Source organism: Cyclopterus lumpus, chromosome 1, assembly GCF_009769545.1.
Source record: "Cyclopterus lumpus isolate fCycLum1 chromosome 1, fCycLum1.pri, whole genome shotgun sequence".
NCBI classification, from domain to species: Eukaryota; Metazoa; Chordata; class Actinopteri; order Perciformes; family Cyclopteridae; genus Cyclopterus; species Cyclopterus lumpus.
This window is the reverse complement of record NC_046966.1, coordinates 10,991,237-11,012,043: the sequence shown is the minus strand read 5'-3', so window position 1 is coordinate 11,012,043 and position 20,807 is coordinate 10,991,237. Positions and strand designations below refer to the sequence as shown.

The 20,807-nt window shown below is 40.2% G+C and overlaps 1 protein-coding gene across 2 annotated transcripts in view; it reads right to left on the bottom strand.

Annotated features, from left to right (window-relative positions):
- Positions 1 to 20,807, bottom strand: part of cnnm2b (cyclin and CBS domain divalent metal cation transport mediator 2b) — a 32,180-nt gene that overhangs the window by 6,424 nt on the left and 4,949 nt on the right. For both annotated transcript variants that reach the window (XM_034544652.1, XM_034544658.1), the window contains exons 2-4: positions 4,820 to 4,963; positions 2,919 to 3,056; positions 688 to 857 (exon numbers count right to left, since the gene is read on the bottom strand). In XM_034544652.1, coding sequence (XP_034400543.1) covers positions 688 to 857; positions 2,919 to 3,056; positions 4,820 to 4,963 — 452 coding nt within the window. The remainder of the gene's footprint in view (positions 1 to 687; positions 858 to 2,918; positions 3,057 to 4,819; positions 4,964 to 20,807) is intronic.

Sequence of the window (20,807 nt, the reverse complement as noted above, 5' to 3'; positions counted from 1 at the left end):
TCAGACTGTGAGGCTACCCGAAGGTCAACAGCACTTGTTTTGTTCTGTTCAAAGAAATATATAATTGTAACTCTATACAGGATTTATTTTAGGTGTCACACACAAAAAAAAATAGGGATTGTGTAAGGTAGTACAATAAAGAAGAAGCATGCAATTTGGTTAAGTTACAAGATGAAAATTAGAACTACATATATATTTCACTTCACTACGGTTATTATTCATACTTTTCTTCACACTGACCACCACCTCTTTTGGTATATTTTGAAGTGTTATAGTGAACCAGACATTTGTATTGCTAATGAGCTGTTTATCTATGGTATTGTTGCTTGCTTAAAGTCCAAACTGCCCTGCAGTACAATCATACCATGCATACCTTTTTCGGATGCGTGGCCCCTGTGGGAACAAAACCTGTAGTACAGCTCTGTTAGATGGTTGGCTATACTGTGAAAAACTGTGGGAACAAGGAAAACAATAGATTGTACTGAAGTACTAACAGCAGCATGTCCCTGTCCTAAATGTGTTTAGTGCAATGTGTAGTGTAGTTGGGTTAGAGTAAAAAAATACTGTTCTTATTCTCTTAACGACTGTAATATTGTTCTTCAGGAAGTGACATCAATTAACGTGGGAGGCGACCGGTGGGTCCGACGGTGGACATTTCAGACTCGGTTCCCCGTTGCGCCCACACACCTGCATTATGAGGATGAAATAATCCACGGGCTTGTTCCTGTGGAAGAGGTAGTGCTCTGCCGCCCGCTTGTTCTTCTCATCGTATTTCAGCTCCTGGATGACGTGTGTGTGCTTCAGCAAGCGCAGCAGAATCTTTTCTGACATTTGCACCGGTGCGAACGGCTCGACTTCTGAACAACCAGAGAGAAGGAGGAAAAGACTGTGAGGAGCTTCAACTGGAGCCAAACATGTAGAGCTGATACCAATACCAATATTTGAGAGTTTAAAAAAAAGTCAGTGATATATTGGCAAACAATATTGTAGTTACACAATAAATAAGAACATGTTAAAGTGTTGGAGTGCTGGGCTGACAATACAAGCAACTTGATGATGTCTTTTATTGACAGTCTCACTCTCTCAATAGGAGCAAAAACAGCAACATGTATATTTTGTTCAGTATATGATCAACGGCTTGGCAGATAACTTGGGGGTTTGATCAAAGTAGTTTTATTTTTACTTTTTCTACCACTCAAAGTGCTTTAACACCACATGATGTCATTCACCCATTCACACACTGATGGGAGGAGCCACCTGCCCATCAGGACTAACTAACATTCACACACATTCATACACCATAGGCACAGCTGCGGGAGCACGTTTGGGCTCTATTATGAGCTCTAGTTGGTTGTTGCTGTTCGGGTGAACATCCCTCCTGCACTGGACAGTGCTGCAATGCAGCTGTATGGGCTAATATTCTCCTGTCATGACCACTTGACTGCTTCCCATCTAAGTCATGGACCACGATTCATGCTTCACTTCTGTTCCTGCTCCAATGACACATTGTTGATATTTTCTGTGTCTGTGTTTAAATGTGTTGTGTTTTTGTCTGCTGATTTCCGACAGCAGGAATGGAAGCTCTGTGTTGTGAAATTCTTCTTTTTACACTTGTGTGTCATGAACAGAGCCAAGCAATTATCCTTATATGGCCATTTTAGGGCAATTACGGTGAAATCTCATAATTTCATTGCTTTGGTCAGGTTGAAACAAGCAAGACAAGTTCTGGGAGTTCTTGATAGTTTGACGAATCTGACTTTTGACTCAGACGAGTTTTGATTAAGAAAACTAAAATGTTCTTCCACGAGGCCCAAAACGTTTCTTTATATTGTAATTAATTAATTACACGATTGCTAGTCTACTCTGTATATATGACACCTATTGTGTGTTTTTCCTACCTGAAGAGCGATCCTCCTGTGTCACTCTTCTTAAAGGTTTGTTTCAAGAAGTGTCTTTAATTGTGAAGTTTTACCTTATTAAGGATAGAGGGTGTTCTATTGATTGTAAATCCCTTTGAGGCATATTTGGGATTTTTGGGCTGTTTAAATCCAAAAAGAAAATGTATTTTTTACTACATATGCCTGAGCAAACTAACCAAAAACTAATTTATAACTTTTAAACACTGTGTCTAAATTGTGACTGGTCTGCCTTAACCACCTAATGGGCCAATCGGCTCCTTCATCTGAGCGGTGGTGATATGTGTCAGCTGGCTGCTGGCTCCACCGCCAGGAACTAAACTCCCTAATAGTCTTTAGAGGAACTTAATCAATGCTTAGCTGCTAGGTCAAAGTTCTGAAGCAAATCCAACTGCATTGAGACATCGTCAACTGCTGCTGCTCCTGCTGCTGTAGTAGTGCTAGGATATTCAGCAGCCGGTTCGGAAATCCATTTCCCCAGGGAAAGCGGGTGACATTTTTCACATTTTACACTAAGTATGTCGACTTCTGTGAGAAACCCGATCATAGGCCAAAAATGCTGGACGTGATGTCACTGAGGAACGCGTGTAAGCAAACAGGGTGGTGTTTTTAAAGCTGTGAGCTAAGATCTCAACATGTAACCTTCAGTGCATGACACGCAAGCAAATAGACGCCTGCGTTTTTTTGGATCCGCGCGCAGTCTGCACAGAGGGCTCCCGAGAGGCCTTCCACCTCTTTACACACACACACATACACTCGTTGTGAGTCCTCACACAACTCATTCCCTCACACACACAAACAACAGATACTCATTCTACACACATACTCACGCCTCCCTGCACCCCCTTCGCCAAACCCCAAAGCCCATATGGGCACATGCACACACAAACGGCTCACACACACACACACACACACACACACACACACACACACACACACACACACACACTGAGGGGGTGAGGGCACACTGGGGGAATACAAGCAGCAACACAGCCCACTTGCCTGTTGCTAGGAAACGCAGGGTGGCCAGCAGAAGCTGAGGTGATATTTTAACCTTCATTTCATTGTCGGTAGGTTTGAAGGCCGAGAAATCCTGCTTTCTTTCACGATGGGTGATTTTCTTCTTGGTCTTGTTGTCAGCTGAGGAGGGAAGATGAAAAGTAGAGTATTGGACACAAACTAAAACCTTTTATGCAACAACAGGTTGATCTACACCACTCCACGGACAGTGAGCAACTCCTCTCGGGTCGTAGGGTGACTAAACTTGAGTTACCCAAAGCTTATTGCTTTTTCTCAAAATGTAGCTGTGGCGTTCTTCTCAGAACTAAAAGAGAGCTATAGGGGGCTACATTGTTAGCGTACCACATTCTTAACATTACTTAAAGCCAAACAAAATGACTGGCACGTACTCCATGTCTGCAAACCTTTACTGATACCATTAGAGATGTAACCATACGGTCAGCTCATGGGTTTGGCTCATGATACATGAAACAGGGGTTTCAGATGGACAGCGATGAAACATTTATGACAATTTTAAGTAAAACAAATAGTGACTGTACAAAATATCTATTCTTCACAGAGGCAATGTTAAAAATAACTGTAATTGTTGTTACTTTAAAAAAAAAAGAAGTTTTTTTTTGTAGGAATTGGTGTACAACGCAAATATAAGAATCTCTTGAAGGAAACACTTAAAGCAGTTATGAACAATCTAGTTAGAGTAATATTCACCTCAGCCGGCCACAAACCTAAGATTGAAACACTATCACACAAATGGATTTTACATTTCTGGCCTAGGATGAGGACATTTTTTAAAGCTACTATAATCAATATTTGTCTATAAACAATGATCTACATGTAATGTGAAAGGGATCACCTAAAGTGATAAACCCAAAGTTCCCCTCAGCTCTTCCTTGTTTTTGTATTTTTCAGCAATTTGTTTTGGTTTTCCTGCTGCAACTTTATTCTTTTGGTTCAGTCTCATATAGCAGGTAGCTGTTTTCCCTGAATGGCAGTTGGTGGACAGCAGACCAGATTGGCTAACGTGTTAGCAATCACTTTCTTGTTTACACCTCGAGTAGACATGAAGAATAGACCAACGGCAATATTCATTTGCTAAATTCTCCCCTATGTTCACAAGATAGTCGCTAAATGTGTGTCTGCTGTTTGGTGCTACGCATGTAGTATGCAGTGAATCTCCATCAACAGATAACTGCGTATGAATAAATAATCTATCAGGTCAAGAGTTTGGTATCGGATGTAGACCGAGTAGTATCGACTAATCCAGTTCAAGCAGGCTTTGGTAAAAGAGACAGTGGAACGCATTGGTCGAAATGCAATCTTGGAAATTGTGGCTATTGTCTTGTGATGGTTCGTATTTGCTTTAAAAAAATCATATGCAGTGTAACTTGGTTACTTGTTAAACCATCTGGTTGTAAACATTGTCTCTCAACTGCAGACTTGCGTCTCAACTTGCTAATCGAACTGTAAACAATGACCAGCATATGGAAGAGGAAGTCTTGGCCCGGGTATCCGTCATGTGGATATCAGCTGGCTACACCGTTGCCCCCAGAGGATAAATAGTTGTTAGATCAATAGCCAATGTTGTTTAGTTAAAATAAAAATAAATGTTCTGCTTCACATTAATTCATGAATTACTGTGCCATGACCTTTTTCAATGTGTCAATTATTTGAAACTTACAAAAATGGACATTTAGATTTTCTGCATGTCTTTGGCCCACATTGAGTTGGTTTAAATGGGCACAGTGTAAAAGGATCCATCAAAAAGACCCCAACTGCTGGGCTTGGATCAGTTTATAACAGACTGGTGCTCTGGCTGTGACAGGCCGGGGTTACCTCGAGGCTTTACAGTCTAAGGGGATATGTGGTTCGAGAGGGGAACCTACTGTACAAGTCAGTCTCGTCCAGGATCTCTGACTTGATGATTTCTTCAATAACGTCCTCCAGGGTGACAATACCCAGAACCTCGTAGAAAGGGTCTCCCTCACCCTCATTGTTCACCCTCTGAACTATGGCCAGGTGGGATTTTCCTAGCAACACACACACAAACACAGGTTATAAAGTTAGGGTCATATAATTATAACGGGGGTTAAATATAGGTCAGGCAGTGATGGAGGTACAAATAAACAAACAGGCAGGCAGGGAAACACAAGGCTATTTCCACCCATTTTAACACCAAGTATCCAGGATAAATACTTTATACATTGTATTTCATATTGTGAAATAGAGTGTTTTGGCTGTCATAACACTGAGGCTGCAGTGTGTATTACAGCAGTCTGACAATCCAGATGACTCACAGAGCAGGAGACATTATGTGATCTGTTCACTGTGTCCGGTAAAGGACCAGGGATGCAGCAGGACAATGGCAGAAACTCAACAGTCACACAGACAGCCTGACAGTCAAACAAGTCTAAATGTCATCATACGAGTCCCCTTAGCCCTCCCTTCCTCTACATCTGTGTTCCCAGGATCCTCCTGTGAGCACCAACTGGGAAAAAGAAAAGAAACAAACTGCCGTGTATGCAGAGAATACTGTCAAGTAAAACGCTAAACAAATTCTCTGCCTTTTTTCTCAGCTTGTGATCATTTAAAAGGAATTTTCCAGAGGCCCAGGCTAATATTAGCCCCTGCAAAATGAAGTTTCCATTCCGCCCCGGCGATATTCTCACCGAGCGAAGGAACAGACTGGGCGAAGCCTCTGCTGTGTGATCAGATTGTCTCGGAATGGGCCGTTTGCATGCAGATGCCCCTCGGTGTAAATAATGGAGGACATCAGTGCGCTTGTGTGTGTGTGCATGCACGTGGGTCAGAGTGCCCGAGTGTGTGGGTGCACGGACGTGTGTGTGCTTATTTCTGTAGAACATAGGTACACTGAGTCAGTGCTCACATGCTGTTTCAGCTAATGTCGGCTGCGTTGGTGCAGGCAAGCACAGACTGAGGGGACTGAGGGCTGATCACCAAGAGTGTTTTATCGCACTGCAGCTCACCTCACAGCGCAGAGACAGCTCACTGGTGTGCAGTGTGCAGAGGCTGGGAGTCTGGATGTGGGAATGTTGTGAGCATTAGATGCAGAATTGATGCTTTCAAGAAATATACTCAGGCTACACCTAATAGGCTGGCGGGGTAAAGGGAGATATTAATAATGTAAACACTACAAATCTACCATTACTGTCTGCAAACAGTCTGCAAACAGCAGGCCATATTCAAGGGTTATTGTCAAGGGTTATTTATATTACATTACATTTAATTTTTCATTTAAGATGTCAATTTAAGATGTTTAGATGTCAATGACATCTTGAGCATGCTGCTTGATGACTGAGGGTTGGGGTTAAAACACAAATGGAGCCTCAGTGGGTTAAAGCAATCAGGCCTCAGAAGTCCTTGAGCAGTGACTCTAAACTGCCCAGAGAGGGAGAGGCAAATGGAGTGAAACAGATCAATGCTCACGTCCTTCTCATTAATGGCATCCATTACATTCACGGCAGGTTTAGAAGCAAAGCTTCCAAATGTAGGTTTCTAGGCAAAGAGGGTTGTGCTGTTTAATCTTGAAAGTATGAACTGAACATGAAAATTAAAGGATTTGTTTTGAGCAAGAATCGACTTTTTGTATAAATTAACATTGCAGTCTACTGTATTTGTTTCTTGTCATTTAAAGGAACGGTTTAACATTTTGGAAAGTACAGTAATTATCTTTCCTTCTTAATTAGATGAGAAGATCTATTACACTTCCATTTGTGTACAGTAAATATGAAGCTACGGTCAGCAGCCAAAATGTCAAATAATTTTAAAACAAGGTGGACCTACTAGCTTTTTCCAGAGCATTCAAACTCTTCAATTTATCTATAAATGATTCTAAAAAAATAAATACATACATTAATGTTACTAAAAATATGAATGGTTATGATCTCCCCCTATATACGCCCAGCTGTTATCACATGACTGAAACAGGTCATGACAACTGAGAAAATACTGTAAAATGTGGTTGAGAGCTCAGAATAAATTTGGTAAATGGACCTTGGGTTAAGATTATCAGCAAGGTTAGGAATGAACTTTAACAAATATATCTAAGCCCACTGAATATTTTGTGTGAAAGAAAAACAGCTATATTCCAACGATACTTGGGAAATGAATCAAACATTATTTACTATTTCAACCCACTACAGAATGGACAGAAACACAGGAAGCTGTACTGTACGATACAAAGTAATCCAGACCTCAACATCATGAAATTAAAAGCTTTTAAATGATTCATTTAAATATCTTTGGCAGGGATGTAGTATTTAATTGAATTTATTATTATAAAACTATTCTTGTTATTACGCCCACCCCATGAACCACACAAATGTAACAGCAACGAGTCTCGTTAAACGAATCCCATCCGGATGTTTGTTTACATCGAGAACACTTATCATCACCTCCTTCGATAGAGTTTACTTGGGGTTAAATATTAGAGATGACCCATTGCAAGAGCTTGAACAGAGGCTGCATGGGTCACTAGTTACAATTAATAAAGAATGACACACAAGAAAAACATGAATGGGAAGCTATTCAGTAGAAATGACTTAGAAAAGCATGTTGATGCAAAGTGTAAGAGTGTTTATTCTAGAGTCTGTCCCATGAGCAAACATCTAAGAAGGACATTTCATGAATTCCATGCAAGCGACAGCAAAAGAAAAAGCATACAACCACCATTCCCTATTATATTATGTTGTATATTTTCTATGGAAATCATGAGGCCACATATTTAACTATTGACATATATTGAGCAAATATCTTGCCATGCTAGTGCCGTGGCTCCAGTGATGGCATTATCAGTCACTCAACGAAAACTTTGTTCCAGAGCAAAATATCTCAACAACGATTAAATTGAAATTCTATTGAAGTTAGTAAGAATAATTCATGGTGCCCAGAGGACGAAGCCCACTCACTTTGATGATGCCACTACGTTACTTTTAGCAACACTAGCAGGTCAAATGTCTTATCCTGTGAAATAAGAGTCCCATCTTTAACAGGAACAGACATCCATGGCTACAGGATGATGAATCCTAAAGACTACTAAGAGGTTCATTTACGTTTATGGGCTGTCATAACTTTGTTGATCCCCTGACTTTCCCTTTAGTATCAAAGCTTTTCCATATTTTCAGAAAAGAATCGACTTGATTGATTGGCACAACATTTTCTGGAGACATTAATGGTCCCAGATAATAAGTCTTTATGCCGTTGGTGATCCCCTGACAATTGCTCTAGTACCACCATTGGCTGACACCAATCTGTTTAGAGTGAAACGTCTCGGCAACTATTGGATGGATTTCCACATTCATGTCCCCCTCAGCATGAATTGTAATCACTTTGTGAGCCCCTGATTTCTCACCCTGTGATATTTCAGTTTGGATCAAAAGGGTGGACTGACAGGCCGACATAAATAAATGCAGACAATGAGAATATTAGTCTTATTATATATTACTTAATATATTACTGAGAAGGACAACAGAGAATCGTACAGTAGAATTGGACTTTTTGTCGAAATAAAACACTTTTCAAGGTGGAGGTCTAGATTACATAATTGCATTATGAGTACTTGCAGAGGCTTTTGTCGGTAGTGACTTTCATAAAGTGCGTTGAAAATTGAAATCGGCTTGATCAACTGACCTTTGAGCACCATGAACCTCTAAAATGATAGTTTCGAATTTTCGAAAGTTTTGAATTCTATCGGAAGTAAATTTCTGTCTCAGTCAATGTTACACACACACACACACACACACACACACACACACACACACACGCGTCTTTCGCACAGTAGCTCTACGCCAAATCGGTTTGTCTCGCAATCCCACAAGATGAATGCATACTTTATAGTTTCCCACAAAGACAAAATACCACACAAGCGACATCAAAAATGCAGCTTCTGTCTTCCATAAATATATAATGAGACAATGACACCCTGTTTATTCATAGCTCCTTGGCTGCTGTTATGGCAGTGGGTTTTGTGAGAGGGGACTGGAGGTAAAGTGGGGAGGCTGACCCTCTGGACCCTCTGGACCCTCTGGACCCTGGCAGTGGGCCACGGGGAGAGTGTGTCCTTGCGAGGACCAGTCGTCAGGGGTCCTAAGCCACGACTGCTGCCTGACATCTGGGGCTCTCTAGCTGGGCTGAGGCTGAATGCATGCTGGGTAGTCCAGCACACAGACACACTGCAGACATCAGGGTCAGGGGTCAATTCACTTTCAATTTTATCCATTAAGGAAGCATGTTTTTTGGGTCAAAAGACTTCCAGGAATAATGGTTGTTTCGTTAGACCTGTATATTGCAGTTTCAGTTTGCATTTATGATTGGGTGACATTAAGACGCAAACACACAAACAAACACGCAGACACGCTGCAAGCATGACTAAAACTATTTGTATAAGCTTTTAAAAATCCCACCATTTGTAACTTTAAATGATAAAATGTGAACTAGACTTACGGGCCCTTTATTCTAAGTGGAAAAAACACACATAACATGACCTCTGCCCCCCGATTATGGCTACAGCCCTGCTAACCAAGTGGTGGAGGCGTACAGCCTCTGAAGATACAGGTTGATTTAATATATGCCGTGCAGTGGTTGCAAAAGAAATAACGAGTATAAAGTATAAATCAACATTACACTTCCATATATACTGACATGTCGTCGACAATGTCACGATTTAGCATGTTTTCTGGTGATTCAATAAATAAATAGTCAATTTAAAATAAATAACGATTTTGTATTCCCGTGTAAATTAAATACTTGACAAATGAGACGATACATTATCATATTGAATTATCGCCCAGCCCTACATCCATCCATTCATTCTTCCGTAATCCAAAGCCAAGCCTGAGAACCTCCACCCCGGCCTACAGAGACCGAGCCGTGTGCTCTTTTCCACCATTCCCAGCTTATTTATGGAATGCAGCTTTGTCATATTTTTCCATAGCACAATTTCCTCTATAAATAGGCATGTACGGCTTGGAGGGTTTGGGTGGGAGTATGAGGGGTCAGTGTCTGTTGTGGACACTCATCATTGCCCCCCTCCCTGTCTTTCTCTCCCCCTATTTTTCCAAATATTTGAGCACTGACAAATATAGTGCAACGTTAGGGTGATGGGAACCCATCTTTCTTCTAAATCTACCTCCAGAGAAAGTTTCCAGCCATTCTGACCCATTTTTCCATTGACATGGACAAAAACTTTACCCTGATGCGGTTGACATGGTGACTATTTAAAGCTCCTGCATATACATAAACATTTAGTCTGAATACACATGCAATAAGATAACATCATTTTGTGTCTTGGCCTGTATTATCTGGAGACATTAGTGGAATGTGTGTGTTTCTGTCTGTTTGTGTTTATAAGTGTATATATTTCCTTGTCTGCAAGTAGGATGGATAAATAAGGGAACAAATCAACCATATCCAGTCATGTACTGTGAAGAGGAAGTGCAGCGGCTGCTTTGGAGAGGCTGCGTAGAATATTCTGTGAGAACTGTTGAAATAGTTACCCATCGAGATTAAAAGCTCAAAAGGAAAATACCAAATTTCCGGAGAGGCTCGTGATTACCTGTCCAACTGCTTCGAGTATCATTGGGACACAGGTAGCTCGTCGGGTTGCTCGTAGCTCCCTTCTCTCTCTGTGGCCCTTCAGGCGTTTACTTGTCTTATCAGAATTCCTGTCTTGGTGTTTGATTTGTATCCCTCAGAAGCAACAAGGAGTGGGACTAAATACGAGGTGTCCCCGAGCAGCAGCATGCTAACAGTTGCAAAGTGTGTGCTTCCCCGTACACAACATCCTCACAAATTGCAGATTGTGATAGTCAATGTTTTCTAACGTAATGCTCAAGAGGAAAAATAAGTGTATGTCCAAGACCACAGCACTTCATGTTCTAGTTGTAAACAAGTAGGGTTTCATAGTTTGAGTTATGGGAATGCTTTGTAATTAATTCACTGGTCAACCAGCCAGACAGCTGGGAAAGAAAGACATAATTTATTTACACACACACATACACACACACACAGATACACAGTTCAGACAAAGACAACGCTAAACAGTCCTTGACAAGTAAACACAAGGAACTACAGATGACAAACTGTAGGTATATTTCATGTCTCCACATTCACATCTCATACATAATTTATAATTCTACTATTATTTCATGAGTATAACATAAAAGGTACAATATTCGACTGCTGACACCAAATACTATCAGATGGGATTTTTAAAGGTTTATACAAATAGTTTTAGTCATGCTTGCAGCATGTCTCTAGACTAAAATGTCAAACAAACATAACATGCATTTCATGTTGTCATTTATAGTCCAAATAGGATGTTGCCTATTGAGTTTGGCGATCACCTGACTTTTCCTGGACACAGCATGGAGTCTTACATGACTACTGCTGGTCTAATATGGCCTTTAACTGGTTTAATTTTATATAACAAAAGGATTAGCACATCAAATAATTAAAACAGTGCATTAGAGTAATCAACAAAGTCAGAGCCATAACAGCTACCAGTGATGAGATATCAGTCAATTCAGCGGCAGACTGAGTCAGCAATCTTGTTATCAAGGTGGTTAAGTGAAATAGTCACATCCGATAGTGAGGTAGGGGGTCCTGTGGCTACAGACACTGTCCTACTGGAGCCGGTGACACTCAGGGACAACAGAAATCATCAAGTAGAAGATGTTTACCTGTGGGCTTCTTTGAACCTTTTGTAAAACGATAACTTTAACTCAGTAGCACTATGAAGCCGACTCATCCAGCATGGTGTTTGTGTTGCAGCAGTGCTGCAAGAAGGACTACATTTTTTTACTTTAGTAAAAATAGTAATAATAATAGTGTAACAGCATGTCAAGTCATGCATAGGAAATGTTACTTATGTCAAAGTACAAAAACATTAGCATCAAAATGTACTTGGGTTATGCTGAATGGCTCATTTATAACAATTATCGTAGATAAGTAGAAAGATAAGTACTTTATTGATCCCCTAAGGGAAATTCAGGATCCAAGTAGCTCCAAACATCACACAAACATAATATACACATACACACTATTATACTCTATGTTGAATTATAATTAGATGGATGGGTAAGGTGGGCCTGATTTCAATTGATTAATGGTTTGCTCAATCTATAATAATTAGCATGATTTAGAAATCCATCATATTTTGCTATTAATAATCTGAGTCTGCAAAGTAACTTAAGTTATCAAATGAATATAGTGTAATGAAAAATAAGTATAAATGGAAATCTTCCACAAGTACAAGTACTTTAAAATTGTCTTAAGTGCCGTGGTTGCGTGCATGTATGTGGTTACACTCCACCACTGGCCTTCAGTGCCCGAGGCTCTGTTTCCTCGGCCTTTGGGTCAAACCATACAGTTTGCACCGTATGGACTTATCAGGGGAACGCAGACGAGTTGAGTCTGCTCACAGCTCCTAACCGTCATTAAGGGGCCTTGGTCACAAGATCACTCTGCTGCTACTAGCCAGTGGTGTTTCACTACACGCACACACACTTACAGTACAGCCACACACTCGTGTACGGCTGGAATGACATTGTTGTTCATTCAGAGAAGCAGCTTGCTGTCGTAGCTGGCTGCGTTTGTTGTTGAAAGGTCCCCTGGGTGGAGATTCCTTTGGGCCTCAGTCATAAGGAGAGGCATCAATGGGAAACCAGTAGGGATAAATGAATGGGCCTGTGGTCAGGTGCTGCTCTGTTATGTGAGTGTTGCAACTGCTGAATGGTGAGCACATCACACAACGATGACAAGAACTGAGGGGTGTTTTAGAGTAGCAAAACACATGAAAGTAGAACTGTGTCCATTAGGATGTTCGGCTTTAGTGTGTAAAACTAGGTTGTGTTGTCATAAACAACGGCAACTGGTTTGACAGAGCTTAAACCAGTCAATGTGCTTCCATCATGTTTCATCCCAAGTCTCATTTTGATTCCTTATTCTTACACTTGGGGTTAAGTGTGGCTGCTCACACGGTATAAAGAATATTTCTACACAGGCAAACATGAGCATACGTTGCTTGACAATGACAATGTGACTTATTCAGATCTCCAAGCTACAGCAGCACCCTGAACTGAAAGTGAAATGTGCAACTGCAGTCTGTTGCACTCTGAATCATTAAAGATAGGGTTGGTAATCTTCGAGAAAAACCTTTTTGATATTTTTTGTCGAAATTCTCATTACATTTTGACAGCAATCAATGAATCCAATACTCAAAGATATCTGGTATTTGTGGCTGTCTCAGGAGTAGTCCAATCATTTAATGTGTGAGTACTAACAATAGTCATGTTCGTTGACATTCATAATGATAATTTTGGGGGAGTGGCTGTGGAGGGATTCCTGAAGGGAGGTCTGTCAGTGTTGCTAGATTTAGGGACTTTTGGATGCTGCTGACTACTTTCATCAACTACTTTCAAGAGTTGGCAACACTGGGTTGGGTTTTTCTGTTGTTTCTGTCGCCTTTAAACACATGTGGAGTTCTAAAAGCATTACTTTCACATTATTATTATTATTTATTATAGTTAAAAAAGCACTTCCTGTGTGACACTACAATATTATACAAGAGACTTTACGACCATTATCAATCTCTTTTCGGTGCATTGAGTACGGACCTGGCATCAAGGGGTGTTTGGCCTTGGGTCTCGGCCCAAGGTTCAACACATCTTAAGCTTACTGCACTAGCCACACTGTATCTTGTATCTCATTGGTTCAATTAGAATACACACACAAAAGACAACCCACACGGTAGCTGAAAAGACCCACAGAATAAATGGGTGGGTGTGTAAAACAAAAGTAGCCAGTGCAGAAATAGTTACAATGAGCCACATCTTCTTTTTTTACTATGGACAAAACAAGGCACACTGTTACTCTCTGGTATTTATGCTAAACGGTGCTAAACACATCTTGTTCTGTAAAGCAAGATCATGTAACTTTTTAAAGAAGAAATAAAAGTTGTATTCATGAGCAATAAAATACAATGTTACTCGATTTAACAGCCTCATGAGTTTTGCTGCCTCCCTTGGTCTGGTATGAGCAGTCGCTTAAGGGGGCTGATGTCAGCTAGCGTGGGCTTGTGTTACTGTGACACTATGTTTCAATGTTACAGATAAACATGTCACGGTTTTTTAAACACTAAACAAGGAACTGACAATGTACAAATTAAAAGCCTGTATTTCCACCTGCGGTCACAGTGGGCGCTGTTCAGTAAAAGTTACATTTGCCTACTGATCAATACTCTGCCTTCTTTCTCAGAATGAAAGTAAATAAATGGAATTGTCATAATGTTGAACTATTTCTATAAAGACATGGTGAAATAAAATATACATTTCCTTTGTTCCTGTGTCAATTGTTGCATCGTTTCTTAGGATATGTCAAAAAATACAATATTTGTTTTATATCACAATCTCTCTTTTCCTGCAAAACATTAACACTTTTTTAATGATCTTGAAGTTGGGGGCATATCCACAAAGTACAATGATTACAAAGGTTATGATTTGAGTGACCTTGGCTATCAAAGAGCGTTGTTCAGGTCTAATTTAGTAATTTCTCCCACATCCCTAGTGATGTGTAGGTCGAGGCAAACAGTTGGCTACAGCTCCGTATCGTGCCATATTTGCTAAGCCTCGTCCACTTTTGAGCAATCAAATCTAATTTGAGGGATTTGACTTTAAGCCCTGCAATATTTATACTCGACCCACTATTCTGTTTTACATTAAAAACTTCACATTATACTTCAACTGCTGCTCTCATGTGACTTTAAGCTGGACGCTGTTTCAAGTTGAATTCAAAGCAAGACTTTCCGTACTTTTATTAAATTAATTAAAAGGAGGATATTCTGTGTGCAGTAAGCCGAGGATCATTTGAGCGGATCGCCCAGTGTTAGCCATTCAAACCCCGCCTGTGTGTATGTGTGTGTCTGTGTGTGTGTGATACAAGTGCCATATAAATGCAACCAAATAATGTGTGCATGACTGTGTAATAAATCACTGACATGATGGCATGTTGTGGTGTGTCTTTTAGCTGAATTGTCTTATGATGTTTGTTTGAACCTTTTTGCTGTTTTGTTTTCAGTCAGTTTGTTGTCCTTTTAGGAGAAACCTTTTGTGCGCTGCATTCTTACAGGACTTCCTTGGCCCTCAAGGTGGAAATATCTTGTTAAAATAAAAGGTGAAATAAACGTAAATGTTTTTTACAACACTTCTAACATCAAACTTAAGCAGCAGGAATAATATGTCGCATAGCTTTACCGTCACTGCTGCAGCCGAATCGTTTAACTCACTTGTGACACAGAGAGAGCAAGCTAATGAAACACCTGAAAACACACATTTTTGGCAGCGAGTACTTGAAGCTTTAAAACTCATAATTAATACCTCAATAAAAACAATTAGCTGAGGCAAAATCCTTAAAGCTAGAATGAGCTAAGTACCGTGCTTTGTGCAATAGGCTTTGAGGATGTGGGTTATTGAGGAAAACATGAATCCTGAAACCTATGCTGTTTTTATTACATTACTGACTACATACATAATCAGGATGAGAAAAATATGATGCTGTTTTTATATAAATATGCGTGGTTACCGTAAATCTCATCAGCTACCTGTTCAAATAATGATTAATTATGGAAATGCATGGTGCATGGCTGACGGGTTGCAAACCTATCGATGTGAAACTGATTATAGCTCTTGCTTTTAAGAACTGGAGCTTAAAGGACATGTTAGTGATATATTAACATTTGAACAAGTATCAAGTTAATAGTTAAGTCTCAGTGTAACAGAGCTGTAAATATTTATCAAAATATTAACCTTCCAGTGATAATTAATTCTATAATAATAAAGTCTGTCAATGTATCCATGCTTGTGCTCATTCAAATACCACCCAGCCACAGTGGAATGATTTTAACCATATATATAAGAGAACATCCAATCAATATATTGCTGCTCAAACAATAAAAATACTTACCCTGTAACTCTCAAAGAGCCATTAAAACTGTTTCTCTGAACATGAAGTCCCTACTGACTACTTATTAACCAATACTTATAAGAATGACACGTGGCTTCAAACGCAACTCTCATCCACTCTAAAATAGAACAGCTATTCCAACAATATTGAACATGAACATGAGATCTACAAACACTGAAAACTGTCACCTGAAGCAAGAAATCCGGACATCAAGACTTCCTAATACTCACTAAACCCAACTCCCTTACATGCTATATGAGCCCAGCTAAATCACCACCTGCAATGGTTTCAAACAGGACAGCAATAATAATTCAGCTGTGGATGGGGTTGAGGATTTGAGCCTGGATCTGGTTTCTGGAGGGTCAGCTGGAGCAGTGGCAGAGGCCTGCAGACCATAGTGGGGCTCTACTAGCAGTTTCCCCCCTTGCTGTTCGCCGGGAGACACCAGAGAGGGAAAAAAGGGGGAGGCATACTAAGAGAACTGGTCGGTTCAACAATGCGAATGCAAATGCAGATCTGATTTCGTCTGAATGGAGTGTATTCCAACTACTTTTTACCCCTTCACGCTTACATAGTAAATGTGTAAGAAAAAACATCCAAATTAGATCATAAAAGCCGATGTGACACAACTTTTAGTTGATGACCAACACCCATCATTTTCATGTGAGCTTGTTACATGCAAATGGCCTTTGTGTAAAAGTCGGATAGAAGTGACATGCAACTGAAGCTGTGCATCAAGTGACTGACATGTCTGCAATTTGTAAAATGAAAGTAGCAAATGCACCCTTTGTTATGCCTGCGATGTCAGTGTAAAGTACTAAGTATACAGTGCCACTTTTAGTGTATTAATTACTGTATATCTATCTATGAAATCATAATGCATCTCGTAAGAGGAAGACTAAGCTGATGCTCAAACCTTCTTGTTGTTTTATTTATTATTGATGTGTTTTACATGGCCAGCGGAAATGAAACACTGGCGCCGCTGAAGTCTCAGGAAAGTATTCTCCATCAGCTGATTCTAAACAGCGCTGGTGTCTTTCGGGCCTGTGAAGCCTGTGTCTTGGGCTTTTCCTCCTGCAAGTAAATGGAGAGACGGACAGTGTGCCCGGTGTTATCAATGAAGCCAGCCTCTTGGCTCTCCAAAAAGGGCAGCTTGGAAGGCGTCCATGGCAGGGCATTAGGCCTGGAGGTTTGTGTCGTTTGTAATTTATAACACTGAGGGAAATGGGCAAGAGGACAATATGGAGAGAAGTGGGAGAGAGGGAATGTGGGAGGAGGGGGATGGGACTGCTTGCTGCACAAGCAAGTGGCTCTGCTTCCCTGAGTGTGCTGCACAGAGCCTGGTTACTGGGCTCACCAAGCTGGAGGGCTTTCTGCCCCTCTGAGGCACAGCCTGAAAGGGCCTTAGTTTTCCTTTTGCTAGTCAAAGTAAGTCAAAACCATATGGATATATAGCTATGGATGCATTCATATCGGTGCAAATGCAGAGAAAATGCTTGGTTTAAAGAATAAATCCAATATGGACGGCTCTACACTGTACAAGATTTAGTGTTTGATAGTGAATCAAAATGGATAACTTTCATAAAAGTATCACTACCTCCTTGTTTCACTATTGCACTGAAGCTCAGTAACTTCACCAACGATATTTAGAGGCAGCTTTATAAATGTGCACATGTCAGCCCTCACTGCAACACCGTGATCATCATCATTATCATCATCATTCTTCTCCTCCTAATCATCTTACAGCGACACTAATAGCAGCAATTTCCCTTCATTTGATAAGAATGGCATAATGCAAAACACCCAAATTACTATGATAATATCTTAAAAACATAACAGCAGTCAAAACAACATGTCTGTGACTTTTTCTTCTCCCCAGACACAAAAAGAATAGGCTTTTACTAAAGACAGTTTCAAAGATTGACAAGAAACGGAAATCTGAATAAACTTTTATTTTATGTCCGCCGCTGAATGCAAAAAGAGCATCGGCAGTCTGGTCATGAGTGTCTGATGTTTGCAACGCTGACTGAATCGTCTGGAATTAGTTTTCATTGCATTCTTAATTGAGATCCGCCATTAAATGAATGATTGCCTTCAATCAGCAGCGTGGACGTCAACAAGGGTCTCATAATGCTTGAGACCACAAAACTAAGGAAGAAATCTGTACTGTGATCAATATACACAACTCATCGACACTCATTTGGCATTTATTTAGATAGAAGCAATAACCTGTTGGTTTACAAGCATATATAGTACTATTCTTAGTCTGCTGTCATGGTAATAGTTGTCCTATCATGTAAATTATAAAGTCAAAATACTCTGTTTACGCCTTGGTCCAGTGTGATCTCTGTTTTGGGAAACAGCTTATTAAAAGCAACGTGGGGGTGGTTGCATTCTCGATTGCGTAATAACACATTTTCCTCAGTAGTGCATGGCTACAGATCCTTGGCAACATGTGCTGGAAGCAGACTCAGCTCCTTAACTACATCCACAACACACAAAAAGCTCCAAAGCCTTTCTTCAGGAATCATCACAGACGCTTACGAGAAATGAAGTGAGCCGCTAACGAGTCTCGTAGTGAAGTTGTTAACCAGAAAAGACTTGAAGCAACATGTGCAACTGTGCTGAAGACATGTGTGCAATCTAGATCATACTTTACACTGCTGTGATTTCTGTGGACAGATTTCCTCATAAAAGAAACCATAGAAATACAGAAAGACCAGTATACAAGTGGCAATAAGTACCTCAGATGAATCACTTTTGGGGTATATTATGGGACATATTCTTAACTGGCTCTATTTCAGTAGACACTCAGAAGTAACCCATTGTACTTTTATTGTAAGGAGTCTTTTGATACACAGAGCAGAGGAGGCCAGATCACAAAGGCTGGGATCAAAAGTCTTACATGAAAGAAATTCATACAATTGGCTCTTCAAAGTGAGGTTTCCTGAACATGTCATCTTCAATGCAACAGGGACCTTGTTGTACCTTTCTAAAGACAGTAGCACTTTGTATGGTCTATTGGACCTTGTGTTGGTTTGCCCAGTGAGCAGAGATTGATGTGAGCTGAAGCATTTGCCAACGAATGCCAAATATAGCAAGCTGAATCTGACACCGTTGTTTGTACGGCGAACAACAAAAGCAGGAGTTGTACAGGTAGGGTAGCATCCCATAATGATACAGTCTACCTGTTGACTCGACTATGCACAAAGCAACCATTTTTCTCCTTAGCGTACGATCACCGAACAGCTAACCCATGGTGGTTTTGTGTTAAATACGTAGTATATATACACGTAAAGTAAAAGTCATAATGCCAGATCAGACATGCTTTGGGAATGCACTGTGCCTAGATTCACACTCCTCAACTGTTGTACTAATCGGGTCTTAAAAGCCTACTTCATGTTGTACCAGAATCTGAAGAATGTAGGCCAATTCAAAAGCCAGTCTTTAACACAATAAACTCAAGAGTTCAACCCAGACAATATCTACATCACCAAAAGTCAATCGTGAAGTCACTTATTCATATATCACATTGCAATTGGAAACTCATAATTTCGATCACATATTGACAAAATCCAACAAAGTAAACATTTCATCACCTAAATTGTTTGTCAAAATGATGTTGTTGTGGGGTGCCGAAACAGTTGTTTGGGTTGGTTTTGAAATCTCTCCTTGGTTGTGCACTTAGGGACCACAGACGCTTTCATACTGGGATTGAGAGCCAGATGTTTCCTTCTGGAGTAAAACAGAGTTTTAGAAATAGATTGATGAACGAATCACATTTGACAGGTGACTGGAATAAATGACTCTCCGTGACTCCTTACGTCGCTGCATGTCTGCTGGATGCATAAAGATTGAATTTACTGAATAGGAAACTGTTTGCTAACATGCTGTGAAAAAAACTAAAAACACTTTATCTGTGATGGATCACCTACAGGACTTCCAGAAGGTTTCAAGTCTCTGCAAAAAAAAGAGTTGGCAGTAGTATAAAGTATTCATGAGTTGTAGTATAATGGGCTACAAGATGCAAAACAATATTGAAAGTCAAGAGTACAACAGAGGAAAAGTTACCATGCAACAGGTTTCTACAGCATCAGTTTTTGCCTCCTCTCTTAAAGTGTTGCCAAAGGGGTTGCATTACAAAACAGTTACTTAAATGAAACCCATGTGCTAATTATATTGAATATGTATATTTTCATAAACTAACTATTTAGTGAGGGTTAAGTCCCAAAAGACAGCACAGGTGACTGGACAAATGAACATGCAATTGACAGTATATGTATATGAATTAAGATATAATGCTTTTTAAAATTGACAGCATGTGTTAATGTGTTATCTATGCTGTTTGTAAAATGACATTCCACACAAAGTATTGTGAAATGCAGAGTTCAAAGGGGTGTCCCTCATCAGGAAACATTAAGTGTTCTTACCAACACGATGCCATGAAATCCAGCACTTGTTGCAGCATTAGCACCAACGGTTACCAGGCAAACACACACAATTTCTAGACATTTGCTATGATACGCTTTGCACAAACATCCAGGAGGAATAACAGCATCTGAAGCAAAGCTTCTGTCGGTATTTCAACCAGGCCGACAGAGAAAAGAGTTCCCCTTTAAGACAAAGCACCGAGCAAAGAGACCGTGAAGGCTGCTGAATCTGAATTAAGCATAGATTGGCCTATATTGCAGCAATCAGGGAACTAGTTCAAGACGTGCCAGGCCTCATGTAGGCTCTTTTACACTGGGGACCTTACCCTCCAACAGTGGAGCATGTATACCCTGGGCTATAAGATTCTTTCAAAGGAATAAGCAGGGATACAACATCAATTTAGACACCAAGTTTACTGGTTATAGATAAGTACTGAGTGTGTGTGTTTTGTGTGTCGGTTGTTAG